General features: G+C 45.0%; 1 protein-coding gene across 13 annotated transcripts in view; it reads right to left on the bottom strand.

Annotated features, from left to right (window-relative positions):
* Positions 1-14,197, bottom strand: part of PNPLA7 (patatin like domain 7, lysophospholipase) — a 443,243-nt gene that overhangs the window by 313,422 nt on the left and 115,624 nt on the right. For 12 of the 13 annotated variants that reach the window (XR_012155226.2, XR_012155225.2, XM_073314045.2 and 9 more), the window contains 3 exons: positions 11,124-11,216; positions 6,319-6,419; positions 3,203-3,361 (listed from right to left, as the gene is read on the bottom strand). Coding sequence is in view for 11 of the 13 variants with exons in the window: in XM_073314045.2 (XP_073170146.1) it covers positions 3,203-3,361; positions 6,319-6,419; positions 11,124-11,216 (353 nt within the window). In the remaining 2 variants the exon portion in view is untranslated. The remainder of the gene's footprint in view (positions 1-3,202; positions 3,362-6,318; positions 6,420-11,123; positions 11,217-14,197) is intronic. The other variant, XM_073314046.2, reaches the window with a different exon arrangement.

Raw genomic sequence — 14,197 nt, 5'->3', positions numbered from 1 at the left:
TTCCGTCTATCACCCCACCACAGTTAGGGAATCCCCATTGCAGCAAAGCCATCCACTATGACCTGCACATTTCCCAGAGTCACTAACCTTGATAGCAGCAGCTCAGTGATTGCATTGGCTACTTGCATCACAGCAGCCCCAACAGTAAATTTGCCCACTCCAAATTGATTCCCGACTGACTGGTAGCTGTCTGGCGTTGCAAGCTTCCCCAGGGCGATCGCCACTCGCTTCTCAACTGTGAAGGCTGCTCTCATCTTGGTATTCTTGCACTTCAGGGCAGGGGAAAGCAAGTCGCAAAGTTCCATGAAAGTGCCCTTATGCATGCGAAAGTTTCGCAGCCACTGGGAATCATCCCAGACCTGCAACACTATGTGGTCCCACCAGTCTGTGCTTGTTTTCCGGGGCCAGAATCGGCATTCCACAGCATTAACCTGCCCCATTACCACCATGATGTCCAAAGTGCCGGGGCCCGTACTTTGTGAGAAGTCTGCGTCCATGTCCTTATCACTCTCGTCACCATGCTGCTGTCGCCTCCTCGCCTGCTTTTGCAGGTTCTGGTTCTGCATATACTGCTAGATAACACGTGTGGTGTTTACAATGCTCATAACTGCTGTGGTGATCTGAGCGGGCTCCATGCTTGCCGTAGTATGGCATCTGCAAGAGAGCAGAGTGGCAGCAGAAGCAGCAGGTGGATGACGATGCTGACAGCTATATGGCACCCGCACGGAAAAAGGCGCGAAACTATTGTAGACCGTTGCTTTCACGGAGGGAGGGAGGAGCAAGGGGTAGGCTGGCAGCAGGCAGTGCAGTACAACTGCTAGCCGTTGTCCTCTCCTGGGTGCTTGCCAGAAGATGGTGCAGTACGACTGTCGCCATCATTGTTTCCAGGCAGAATAAATCTCCATGAGACGAAATTTAAGAAGAGAATGACCTGGAGTCACTCCCATTTATGTCCAGGCGCCCCGACAGACCTCACCCATGTCTGCCCAGGAGTCCCTGATCAAGGTTGGCCAAGAGCACCCAGGAGACGACAACAATGATGGCTACCAGTCATACTGCACCTTCTGCTGTCACAGGGCAATGAGCTGCTGCGGTGTAGCAATACAGTACCGTATCTGCCAGCACCCAGGAGACATATGTTGACAGTGAGCTGAGTCGGCTCCATGCTTGCCGTGGTATGGCGTCTGCACAGGTAACCCAGGAAAAAAGGTGCGAAACAATTGTCTGCCGTTGCTTTCATGGGGGGGGGGGAGGGGGGCCGGACGACATGTACCCAGAACCACCTGCGACTATGTTTTTGCCCCATCAGGCATTAGGATCTTAACCCAGAATTCCAATGGGCAGCGGAGACTGCGGGAACTGTGGGATAGCTACCCACAGTACAATGCTCCAGAAGTCAACACTAGCCTCAGTACTGTGGACGCACTCTGCTGACTTAATGGTCTTAAGTGGGGGGGGACACAATCGACTGTATAAAATCGATTTCTAAAAAATTGACTTCTATAAATTCGACCTAATTTCGTAGTGTAGACATACCCATAGTATACCCATACTAGTGTAGACATACCCATACTCAGTAAGGGCCTGACTTATGCTAATTCAATATAAGGCACTCTTAAATCGAGATAAGAGTGTCCATATAAGGACTGCTCTGATTTGAACAACTCTCCAGTGCAGACATGGCCCAGATCTACCACCTTCCTCCTCCCAGGAATGACAATTTCAAAGGGAAGGTTTCAGAAGATAGCTTAGTGCACTATTACGGAATGAGAAACAATCACAGCACAGCACATCTTTGTTTCATCTGGACACTCTCTCTCTCTCTCTCTCTCTCTCACACACACACAGAATTTAGATTCTCTTTTGGAACTCATTTGATCTAACAGAAAAGAGACTTTTTTAAACAAATGGCACAGATAACTGGGTTGCTCCTGCTATTAGTTCTTGGAATTCAAGTATCCAGGACAGTGCCAGTCCTTCGCAGTTGAGAGCTCTTGCAGTTTCTGTCAATCTGCCAGAGCTTGGCACTTCATGGCACCACTTACCTATTCATTCAGGCTTTTAGCTAGCCAACTGCCTCTACAGCAAGGGGACTCTACTGCCTTTTATGAAGCTACCCAGGTGGATGACTCATTTATTTGAATGGATCCATTTGTAAATCAAGTGAGAGATGTTCAGGTACCGCAGCAGCAGGGCTATAAACTCAGCAAGCCCTGAAAACTCTGACTCAGGGAAGGACTTTGTATGATGAGCAAAACAGTAGCTCTGAAGGTTTTCTTTTGCTCTTGGAGACACAGAAGCAGAACACAAAAGCTTATATAATGTTGTCCCACACCGAGCACAATGGGGGCCCCATAAATACGAAATTGTTACACGGTGACATTATTTATATTTTCAGTCACAAACATAACATTTTAATATCCTGGTGTTTGAAGGTTTAAGTCCCAAAATTTAGCTCAGGCACATTGGACACAGCTTGTATTAGTCTCTTTTTTTTTTTTCTTCCTTCCTTTCTTTTCTTTTCTTTTTTTTTTAATGTGCATCTTAATATATTCAGGGTTCAACACATATAATTGAAAAGAAAGGCTCTGCAGTGTGCTCCAGTTCCTGTTATTCCAAGAACCTCAGTTTCCAATCTTCTACCATGATCAGTTTTTACATATTAATATCCATATATCAGGTGTCATTTCAAGAAGTCTGTACACCATCAAAAGCCATCTGCTCCACTGGCAGCCTCCTCTCTTTATAAGAGCCCGAAAGCTGCGAGCGCGCACCCCCCCACGCACACACCCCGTTTTTCTTTCCAAAGGTACTGATATTTGCACTTATTGCAATTGACTATCACACTACCACCTACAGGCAGTCTGAGGAGGACTGTCAGCATGGGTTGTTGACAACAAAAATTGTAAGACTAGATAAAAATGAGAAGTTGTTTCTCACTTACCTGCAGTAAAAACCCTTTTGATTTCTACCACACAACTGCAACTTCAAAGGCAAAAATAAACTCAAATGGCCAACAGTCACGCATTAAACATGACTTAATAGTTATATCTATTTCAATCCTGCTTTCAACTTTAACAGGCTGAGGAACAGAACAACTCCCCCTCAGCCAGTCCATTTCCCTTCTAAAGATTTCCTTTTTACTGATTGTGCAGAATGGGATGAAAGGCACAGCAAGGTCATTTCTCCTTTAATAACTTACATCGAGTTTCATCAATGTTAAAAGGTCTTTCTTAGCAGCTTCGAAGATGGCATCAACTTGTTTGCTGGCACAGGAGTCTGGTGCAGTTAGGTCACCCTCTGTGTAATGGAAAACCGCAGAGGGAGTTTCTGTCACGGTCACAGTCTTCTTCAATATAGACTTAAAAAAAGCAGAGATGCCAAATGTTATTTTTCATGCTGCAATTAGCATCTACCTGGGAAAAAGAAATTGTGTTATCATCTATGCTCTCCATAGATAAATGGATAAATTGGAGAGAGTCCAGCGAAGGGCAACAAAAATGATTAGGGGACTGGAACACATGAGTTATGAGGAGAGGCTGAGGGAGCTGGGATTGTTTAGCCTGCAGAAGAGAAGAATGAGGGGGGATTTGATAGCTGCTTTCAACTACCTGAAAGGGGGTTCCAAAGAGGATGGCTCTAGACTGTTCTCAATGGTAGCAGATGACAGAACGAGGAGTAATGGTCTCAAGTTGCAGTGGGGGAGGTTTAGATTGGATATTAGGAAAAACTTTTTCACTAAGAGGGTGGTGAAACACTGGAATGCGTTACCTAGGGAGGTGGTAGAATCTCCTTCCTTAGAGGTTTTTAAGGTCAGGCTTGACAAAGCCCTGGCTGGGATGATTTAACTGGGAATTGGTCCTGCTTTGAGCAGGGGGTTGGACTAGATGACCTTCTGGGGTCCCTTCCAACCCTGATATTCTATGATTCTATGATTCCAACCTACCACAACCGGTGACCTAGAAACACGTAGGAATTTAAAAAAAACACACACACACACACACACACACAACTGCTTATTAAATTAATCATCCTTTTGTTTCCCTAGACAGGCAGTCATTCTAATGCAATAATAGGTTTATTCATCTGGCCTCCCAGGAGCCTGGAAAAGAGAGAAATAAGACTTCTATCTTTTAAAGTTTTTTTCCCCTCAAGTATCTCTCAAATTAGGCAGCTGCTGCTATGATGGAATTAAGATTTAATTAAAACAGTAAGACATGTAATTACACATGACACGGGAGTAACGAATCCAGAGAGATAAATGTCTGTGGAGGCTGGAGAAAAATCTCTCAGAAAATTCCAAACCTAACCAAGGACATGAGAGTAAAACTGCTTTTTCATCACAGTTCTCAGAAAGCAGGATTCTGAATAGATTGAGTCTCAGAGGATCTAGCACATACCAGTCAAATACAGGAGCACTCAGACAAAAATCCCAGAGGCTTCTGGAACAAACACACTCCACTCTGATCAAAGACCAGCCTGCTAAGTCACATATATTGTGTGGGTAACTCCCAGAAACTCAGGCCTTCCCTTTACAGTCTCCAAAACACCATCATCACCAGCATGCAAAGTGTTTTTGAGATTGAGAAGGTTTCTTTGTTTAATCTGGTCTGAAACCCAAATGCAGAAGCGGGTGGGGATGGCCACTGCCAGATGCAGAACCTAGAAGATCCCTGACTACCAGCTTCTTCTGTGAAGAGCATCTCCTCTCCCAGTTCTGCTCACCTCCCTTATATAGCACCACCACTGCAGCCTCCAGGATAGGAGGAACATAGTAGAAAACCCAGATTCTGCAGCCCTTCATCCTCCTTTGCAGGAGGTGCTGTAGGCAGAGGACACCATTCAGCACTGCATTCTCCAGATCCTAAAGCTCCTTTCCTCCTCACTGCAGTGACTAGCATAAGAAGCATTTTAAAGTAGCATTTTAAGAAGAGAGGAGCAAAGACTAGGCCAGATGGTCCCCACATACACCTCCTCCTGAAAAGCTGACACCTAGGAGTCCATCTGAAGACTGCTACCTCATCACTAGGGCCCTACCAAATTCACGATCCATTTTGGTCAATTTCATGGTCATAGGATTTTTTAAATCATAAATTTCATGATTGCAGCTATTTAAATCTGAAATTTCACGGTGTTGTAATTGTAGGGGTCCTGACCCAAAAAGGAGTTGTGGGTGGGTCACAAGGTTATTGTGGGGGGGTTGCAGTACTGCTATCCTTACTTCTGTGCTGCTGCTGGCAGCGGCGCTGACTTCAGCGCTGGGCAGCTGGAGGGTGGCAGCTGCTGGCAGGGAGCCCAGCTCTGAAGGCAGAGCAGGACAGAAGTAAGGGTGGCCTGGTACGGTGTTGCCACCCTTGCTTCTGCGCTGCTGCCTGCAGAGCTGGGCGCTCAGTCAGCAGCCGCCACTCTCTGGCCGCCCAGCTCTGAAGGCAGCAGCGCAGAAGTAAGGGTGGCCTGGTACGGTGTTGCCACCCTTGCTTCTGCGCTGCTGCTGGCGGGACGCTGCTTCAGAGGTGGGTGCCCAGATATCAACTGCTGCTCTCCGGCTGCCCAGCTCTGAAGGCAGTGCAGAAGTAAGGGTGGCAAGACCGTGGCCCCCCTGCAACTCCCTTTGGAGTCAGGACACCCAATTTGAGAAAAGCTGGTCTCCCCTGTGAAATCTGTATTGTATAGGGTAAAAGCACACAAAAGACCAGATTTCGTGGGGGGAGACCAGATTTCACAGTCCGGGACGCATTTTTCATGGGTATTAATTTGGTAGGGCCCTAGTCATCAGTCTTCAAGGGTCTAGTCCTACTCCTGGAGACTGCAAAATCTGGGGACCTTTAGAAGCACAATGTCACTATTCATGCTGCTATCACTGGAGCTGTACCAGTGTTTTAGAAAATAAATACCTTTACCAACATTTCAGTTCAGACTTTAATTTTCAGAGATGTATCATTAGTCAGCTGTATACTTTAGCTCTGAATTGAAACCTGCAGCTCATGCCTCAGTACCAGAGTCCTTGTTGGGACTAATGAGCCGAACGAGCCATTAAACTGTATTGAGTAATTACAAGTTTTAAATACATTTACACAAAAGATGACTGATCTGCTTCTGCAAATGTCTGGTTTTACATGAAGACTGGACTCTGACACAACCCTCCTGGAGAGGGCCAGAGCTCCATCCGCATATGTGTAAGTGCATGGTTGCAGAATATTTTATGTGACCATGCAATCTGTAAGCACAATCAAATCCCTTATTCAGGTGCATGAGGAGGAACCACATTAAGGGGGAAGAAGGGAAGTGCATCTCTGACCTCATGCAGAGAATATCTACCTTGCTCACAACAGGACTGGTCGGAGCTTCATCTGGTGTGAAATGCACCCTGGCTCTCTCGTACGCCATATCCAAGTCTGATTTAGTGCCACTGGAGCTACCTGCAAAGAGAAGAAAAGAGGTTTTTTCAAAGCACTCCCACCACCATGGCTCATTTAGCCTTCCCTATAGCACCTCTTGGTCAGTCTTCTCAAGGACAGCAGACACCATATACATCCATAGGCCACTTTTCTTTTTTTATTCCAAAAGTTAAGAATTGCACAGACAGCAAAGAAAACGCAGCCTGATGTTGCAATGTAGCTGGATCATCTTGCAGCTTCTAGAAATTAATATATCCACAAGGGCTGCTATGGGAAGGCTTCACAAACAGCAAGACAAGGAAAACAGCATTAACTTTTTACTCTCTGTCAATTTTGCCTTTACCAGAGCAGCATTTTCTCACCAGGCTATCTGGTTCAAGCCCTTCTGCACAGACTGTGTGGTTCCATAACAGAACAGTTAAAGTGACCTCCAAAACAACAGCCAGAAATTGACAAGTGGAGAGAACTTCATTTAATTTTCTATCATTCTGAGCAATTGAAGAAGACATTTTAAAAAATATATATTTTTTTAATTTCTGAAGGTGAGCAGCTATGTGAAACCTTGGACTCCTCCAAGTCAATAATGGTCTCCCATCACCTTGAGGAACTCCAGCCCATCCAAGGTAGGGGCATGGGTTATCTCCAACTTCTCTCTGGCACATCTTTTCCATCTCTTTCATTCTGCCTCTAACAATAAAGCAAACTTGGCATTTCTGGCAGCCACTAAGCTCCAATGGGGCCATTCGCTATTCAGTTATCAACCCCCATGAAAGACTAGTATTAGCTGCCCCAAAAACAGTCACGCCAGCAAAACTTCCATAGGAGCATTAGAAGAGCACCTCAAAGAGAACAGGGTCACCTACATGCTTGTGTTATGCCACCAGCTGAACTGCATACATTAAGGCTCTGGTCCAGCAAAGCATTTAAGCTTATGCGTAAAGCTAAGCATGTGCTTAAGTACTTTGCCAGACAAAGCCTAAAAAAGGAATCCAGCAACGTGGCACATCTTATCACACAGCCATGAGAAGCAATTAAAATCAGAGAGAGCAAAGAAAAGGCAGCACATGGATGAAAGTACTACTCTATTAGAATTCTACAAGTCATGTCTTCCTACAACCCTTGTTTGTGCCTGGGAACACACCCTCTCTTAAATTAAACTATCTTGTTGCCAAAGTGGGAATCAGAATGGATGTAGCAAGCAAATGTTACCTAGAAATCTTAAAACAAAGGAAGAGAAGGACAAACAACTGAGTAGAGCTTCATCCTAATTGGTCAATACTTGCTCACTGCTGACCCACACAGTTCTGGTATGAAAGTCACTGTGCAAGTACCAGAATATGGGCAAACTTCTGACAATATCTCACTGCTTCTCCCTTCCTGAACACTCATTCACAAGAGCAAAGCCATCACTTATAACTATGCAGCCTCGCTCCAGTCAATAGGATTGCACTTCTGTACAACACACAGTTTGTTTTGAGGAAGGAAAAATCTAGTCTTCATTTTGTCTCCAACAAGCAGAGAGCTGCTATTTTACTTTCACAATTGCTTATTCTATAAAACATTTAGAATAAGGACACTAGTTATGGAGAAGAGTGTTAGGATATAGATATTCAGGCCTGTCTGTAAAGGCCTATACTCTAAGAATGTAGGTGTATTCTTATCACTTAGCTAGTGACAGAGGTACAAAAGAAAGAATCAAAATCACTGTCTGCTGGTGTAAGGGCCTTCTCTTACTGTGACAGTCTGAGGCCCTATTCTTAGGCTAAGGCCTTTGGCTAAGCAGCAGAGACAGCCATAAGCTAGGAAGCGAACGGTCACATCCTCACTTTCCAAACTAGTCACACTGAAATAAGGTGCTATTCGGCTGTTAGGAATACAATCCTGTCCTGATAGTTCCTATCACCTCCAGAGAAAGGGAAGTGCCTAGAAAATGTAAAAGGAAACTTAGTTTGATAGCATCCTGTCTGACAAGAACTCACTTATCAATAGCTGGGATGTGAAATCCTCACTTCTGTATTGTCTTGTCATTATAGTTCCCACTTTGCTATTGTTTGTCTGTATAATCTCTGTCTGGTTCTGTGATTGTTCCTGTCTGCTGTATAATTAATTTTGCTGGGTGTAAACTAATTAAGGTGGTGGGATATAATTGGTTACATAATCATGTTACAATATGTTAGGATTGGTTAGTTAAATTTCAGGAAAATGATTGGTTAAGGTATAGCTAAGCCGAACTCAAGTTTTACTATATAATCTGTAGTCAATGAGGAAGTGAGTGGGTGTGGGTGGAAGGGTGGGTGGGGGAGGGAGATGGGAACAGGGAATGGGGGTAAGAAAATTGGAATCATGTTTTGCTAAAGGGGGAAATGGGAACAGGGAATGGGAGTAAGGAAGTTGGAATCATGTTTGGCTAAGGGTAGGAATGGGAACAGGGACACAGGTGTAAGGCTCTGTGGTGTCAGAGCTGGGAAGGAGGATACTAAGGAAGGAAACTGGAATCATGCTTGCTGGAAGTTCACCCCAATAAACATCGAATTGTTTGCACCTTTGGACTTCGGGTATTGTTGCTCTCTGTTCATGCGAGAAGGACCAGGGAAGTAAGTGGGTGAAGGAATAAGCCCCCTAACAAAGTGATGATAATACTTTGTACTTCGACAGCTCCATCCATCATGGGATCTCAAGTGGTTCACCTGTTTCTGTTGTCCTTAAATCCAGATCCTCTGTATGACACTAGCCTGTCTGTCCTCTGGAGAGGATTAATGTGCTGTAAAGCAGACATGCAACAATAGGTTGCGGGGCGTTGACACACGCACATGCCTTAATCCATTTTGCTATGTTCTTTGTACATGACCTAATTTGAGAATTGGGAATAGAGTATGCTTTGCACCCCAGAAATACAGGGAACTGGGGTGCTGGAAAGAAAAATGGTTTTCCCGGATTTGGCTGCTTCTAAAGTTCTTCCCACAATTTGCTGAGACTTGTCAGTTCTCACCAGCTAAGCAAGATAAAGGATGGTGGGAAATCCTTTGTGTGATACTGATCATTTAATAGGCACCAGTCTTTTCTCTGAATCACCAATTGACATCCCAACATGGTCTGAGTAGTCAATATGCTGCTGGGATAAAATGTAAAAACCAAGGTCTTGATCACTTGTCATTATGCACAGTAGCCACAGGAAAAGAGCAACTCCACTTATTACGTTCTGCCTCACTCGGTTTCCAGTCACTGTCTGGAGTTCCTCTTCTCCAATTCTGTCCTAGACCCCCTCTAAACTAGCTTCTGTTCCTGCACTCAACTGAAACTGCTCTTAACAAAGTCTCTAATGACCTTGCAGCCAACTCTCAGAACCAGTACTCCATCCTCATCCTTCTTGACCTTTCAGGTGCCTTGGACACAGTCTACCATGCTCCTGTCCTTGAAATCTTGCCCTCCCTTGGCTTCTATAACTCTGTTCTCTCTTGATTCTCCTCCTAACTCTCTAATCACTCCTTCAGCATATGCTTCAGAGGATCTTTTTCATCTCCCCTCCAGCTTTCTGTGGTTGTACCATAGAACTCTGTCTTTGATCCTCTTCTCCCTCTACATCTTACCTCTGGGTAATCTAATCCCCAAACAAAGTCAACTACCATCTTTATGCAAATAACTCACATATCTACCTGTCTACTCCAGGCCTGTCTCCTTCTGTCCACATTAAAATCTCAGCCTGTCTCTGACATTTCCTCATGCCTGGCTAGCTGTCAGCTCATCCTCAACATGGCTAAAAAAACAGCTCTTAATTTTTTCTCTCCCCTCCCCCAAAAATAAATTCACACACACCCCCCTTTTCTTGATCCCTGTGGAGCACACCACCATCCTCAGGCCTGTAATCTGGGTCTCATCTTCGACTGCGACCTCTCTGTAGGTCCTCACATGCAGGGTATGCCTATGTCTTGCAGAGTTTTTTTGCATAACATCTTTAAAATACAGCCTTTCCTATCCATCTGCACAGCTAAAACTCTCTCCAGGCTCTCATCATCTTGCATCTTGATTACAGCAACATCCTTTTCTCTGGCCTTCACAAATACAATTTTGCCTCGCTCATATCCATTCAGAATGCTGCTGCAAAGATCATTTCCCAAGTCCGTGTTACCCTTTTCTTTGCATCCCTTCACTAGCTCCCTCTTCCCTATTGTATCAAACATAAGCTACTTGTCTTCCCAACCTGTCCCCACCCTACCTATCATCTCTCATTCGCCCACGGGTTAAATTTTCAAAACAAGGCACTAGAGAAACGTAAGGACACTAATAATATGCTGCAGGGCTAGACTGACTGTTCTCACTGGTCTACTGGTATTTTGCACAAGATAAATGCTGCATCCTGAAACACAGCTAAGTATTCTTTTGATTTGCCACAGAATTTCATTTTGATAGTATATTTTACAGAGCACAGTGAAAAGCAAACTAAGACAGAAGCATAGGGAAATGAACCCAGGTCCTGTATAAAGTGCTTTTAAATATTTTCCCTTCACTCATTCCCATAATGCAACAGAGAAAGTCCATTCCATATAGAGTGACAGTGGATGCTCTCTGAGAAGAGAGCTCTTATTTCCTCTGCAAACAAATATTAGAGAGTGTTATTTCAGATCAATAAGGGCATGGAACTAAGGGAAGTGGGTTACCTTACCTCATCTCCCTACATAATAATTAGACATTTTGTATTTCCTGCAATTTTCCCCAGCCCCTGCTCACCAAGCACCTCTGCTGATCCAGAAGAGGATGTCAAAGAAACTCTTCTTTTGAGAAAATTCTCAGAATTCTCTGTACCTGAAGTCTTCACTGTGTCTGACATTTAGGAACAGAATAAAGGTTATCACAGATTTAAACGTGTAGCACACCCCAACAAAACAAAGTACGCTGTGAACAGGTGCCTTCACCCACCTGCTCTCAAACACGATGCACATACTATCACCTTAGTTGTTAATAAAATCAAATCCTAAGTCAAAAGAAAGAACAAAATTCAGCTCAAACCATCTCACCATGCTTGGCTCCTCTGAAGGTTCCTCTTTCCAGACTGCTGTACCCACACTCTAGATCCTTCCTCAATTTGGAGAGTTGATTTCACTTCCCTCATATTTCAGTGAGTTAATCAATGACCTGCCCCAGTGACAGCCCTGGATTTTAGGTATTAGACTGAAACTCAGGGAACCTGGATTCAATTCTTGGCACAGCCCTCCAGTGTAACTATGGGCAAGCCCTAGTCTGCTTGGGCCTCAATTCCCCAATCTGTGAAACGAGGACAATACTACTGTTACACCTCAGAGAGGGTGCTGAGGATAAATTCAGCAATGTTTGTGTTACACTCAAATACTGTAATGACGTGGGCCACAAAAGTACAGCAACAAATAGCAGAACCCCATTCAATATTACTCTGCAGGATCAACACTTGCTAATTGGGCAAGCTGTTTCAGGCGCTACCTGAAATTAACAGAAATTAAGAGGAGGTTACTCACCTGTGCAATAACTGACGTTCTTTGAGAAGAGTGTCCCTGTGTCCCACTCACCTCCACTCCAGCTGTTAGTGCGCCCCTGCTCCTTCACTCGGAGATTTTTACAGCAGTACTCATGCGGTGCCTACCTCACGTGCCAAATGTGTCTCAATAACACCAGGCTCCTCAGTTCTTTCTCTACAACGGAGACCACTCCAAATGCCAAAGTAGGGGGGAGGAGGGTGGGTAGTGGAGCACCCACAGGGACACTCATCTCAAAGAACGTCAGTTACTGCACAGGTGAGTAACCTCCTCTTCTTCTCGAGAGGCGTCCCTGGGGGCGCTCCACTCCAGGTGACTGAAAAGCAGTATCTCTTAAGGAGGTAGGGACTTCAGATCTGGTAAGAAAGCTGTAGACAGCACAGCTCAGCCATTTCGAATGTCAGTCAGGGGTCCCTGAGTAATAGCTTAATGTTTAGCAAAGGTAGGCTGTGAAGCCCAGATGGCAAATATCTGTGAGAGGAATGTTACGTAAAAATGCCACAAATGTTGACACAGATCTGATGGAGTGTGCTCTAACAGAAGTTGGAGGATTCATCTTCTTTATCATAGAATCATATAATATCAGGGTTGGAAGGGACCTCAGGAGGTCATCTAGTCCAACCCCCTGCTCAAAGCAGGACCAATCCCCAACTAAATCATCCCAGCCAGGGCTTTGTCAAGCAGGGCCCTAAAAACCTCTAAGGAAGGAGATTCCACCACCTCCCTAGGTAACACAGTCCAGTGCTTCACCACCCTCCTAGTGAAAAAGTTTTTCCTAATATCCAAACTAAACCTCCCCCACTGCAACTTGGAGACCATTACTCCTTGTTCTGTCATCTGGTACCACTGACAACAGTCTAGATCCAATCTCTTTGGAACACCCCCCCCCCCAGGTAGTTGAAAGCAGCTATCAAATACCCCCTCATTCTTTTCTGCAGACTAAATCCCAGTTCCCTCAGCCTCTCCTCATAAGTCATGTGTTCCAGACCCCTAATCATTTTTGTTGCCCTCCGCTGGACTCTTTCCAATTTTTCCACATCCTTCTTGTAGCGTGGGGCCCAACACTGAACACAGTACTCCAGATGAGGCCTCACCAATGACGAATAGAGGGGAATGATCACATCCCTCGATCTGCTAGTAATGCTCCTACTTATACAGCCCAAAATGCCGTTAGCCTTCTTGGCAACGAGGACACACTACTGATGCTCATCCAGCTTCTCGTCCACTGTAACCCTTAGGTCCTTTTCTGCAGAACTGCTGCCTAGCCACTCGGTCCCTAGTCTGTAGCAATGCATGGGATTCTTCCGTCCTAAATGCAGGACTCTGCCTTTGTCCTTGGTGAACCTCATCAGATTTCTTTTGGCCCAATTCTCTTATTTGTCTAGGTGCCTCTGTATCCTATCCCTACCCTCCAGTGTATCTGCCACTCCTCCCAGTTTAGTGTCATCCGCAAACTCGCTGAGTGTGCAATCCACACCATCCTCCAGATCATTAATAAAGATATTGAACAAAACCAGCCCCAGTACCGACCCTTGAGGCACTCCGCTTGATACCAGCTGCCAACTAGACATGGAGCCATTGATCACTACCCATTGAGCCCGATGATCTAGCCAGCTTTCTATCCACCTTATAGTCCATTAATCCAGCCCACACTTCTTTAACTTGCTGGCAAGAATACTGCGGGAGACCGTGTCAGAAGCTTTGCTGAAGTCAAGGAATAACACGTCCACTGCTTTCCCCTCATCCATAGAGCCAGTTATTGCATCATAGAAGGCAATTAGGTTAGTCAGGCATGACTTGCCCTTGGTGAATCCATGCTGACTGTTCCTGATCACTTTCCTCTCCTCTAGTTGGTAGCATAGGTGGATGCGGCCTGCTATCCAATTGGATATTTTCTGGGTAGAGATGGATTTGCCTCTGGATCGTTCTGCGATTAAAATGAAAAGTTTAGGGGAAGCCCTAAAGGGCTTAGTCGTATCCAAATAAAAGGAAAATGTTCTACGCATGTCAAGTGTGTGCATTCCTGCTTCAGAAGTGTTCGAATGCAGTTTAGGAAAGAAGGTTGTAGATGGATAGGTTCATTGAGGTGGAAGGAGGAATGCACCTTCAGGAGAAATTTAGGATGCATTCAGAGCTTGACTTTGTCTTTAAAAAAATATAGTGTACGGTGGGTCAGCCATAAGCTCTCCAAGTTTTCCTACACGTCTGGCAGCTATAACGGCGACTAAGAACACAGTTTTCATAGATAGATGTAGGAGAGAACATGTTGCAAGAGGCTCAAATGGATGGCGCATC

This window comes from Lepidochelys kempii, chromosome 16, assembly GCF_965140285.1.
Source record: "Lepidochelys kempii isolate rLepKem1 chromosome 16, rLepKem1.hap1, whole genome shotgun sequence".
Classification (NCBI taxonomy): Eukaryota; Metazoa; Chordata; order Testudines; family Cheloniidae; genus Lepidochelys; species Lepidochelys kempii.
This window is presented reverse-complemented; position numbering and strand designations above follow the sequence as displayed.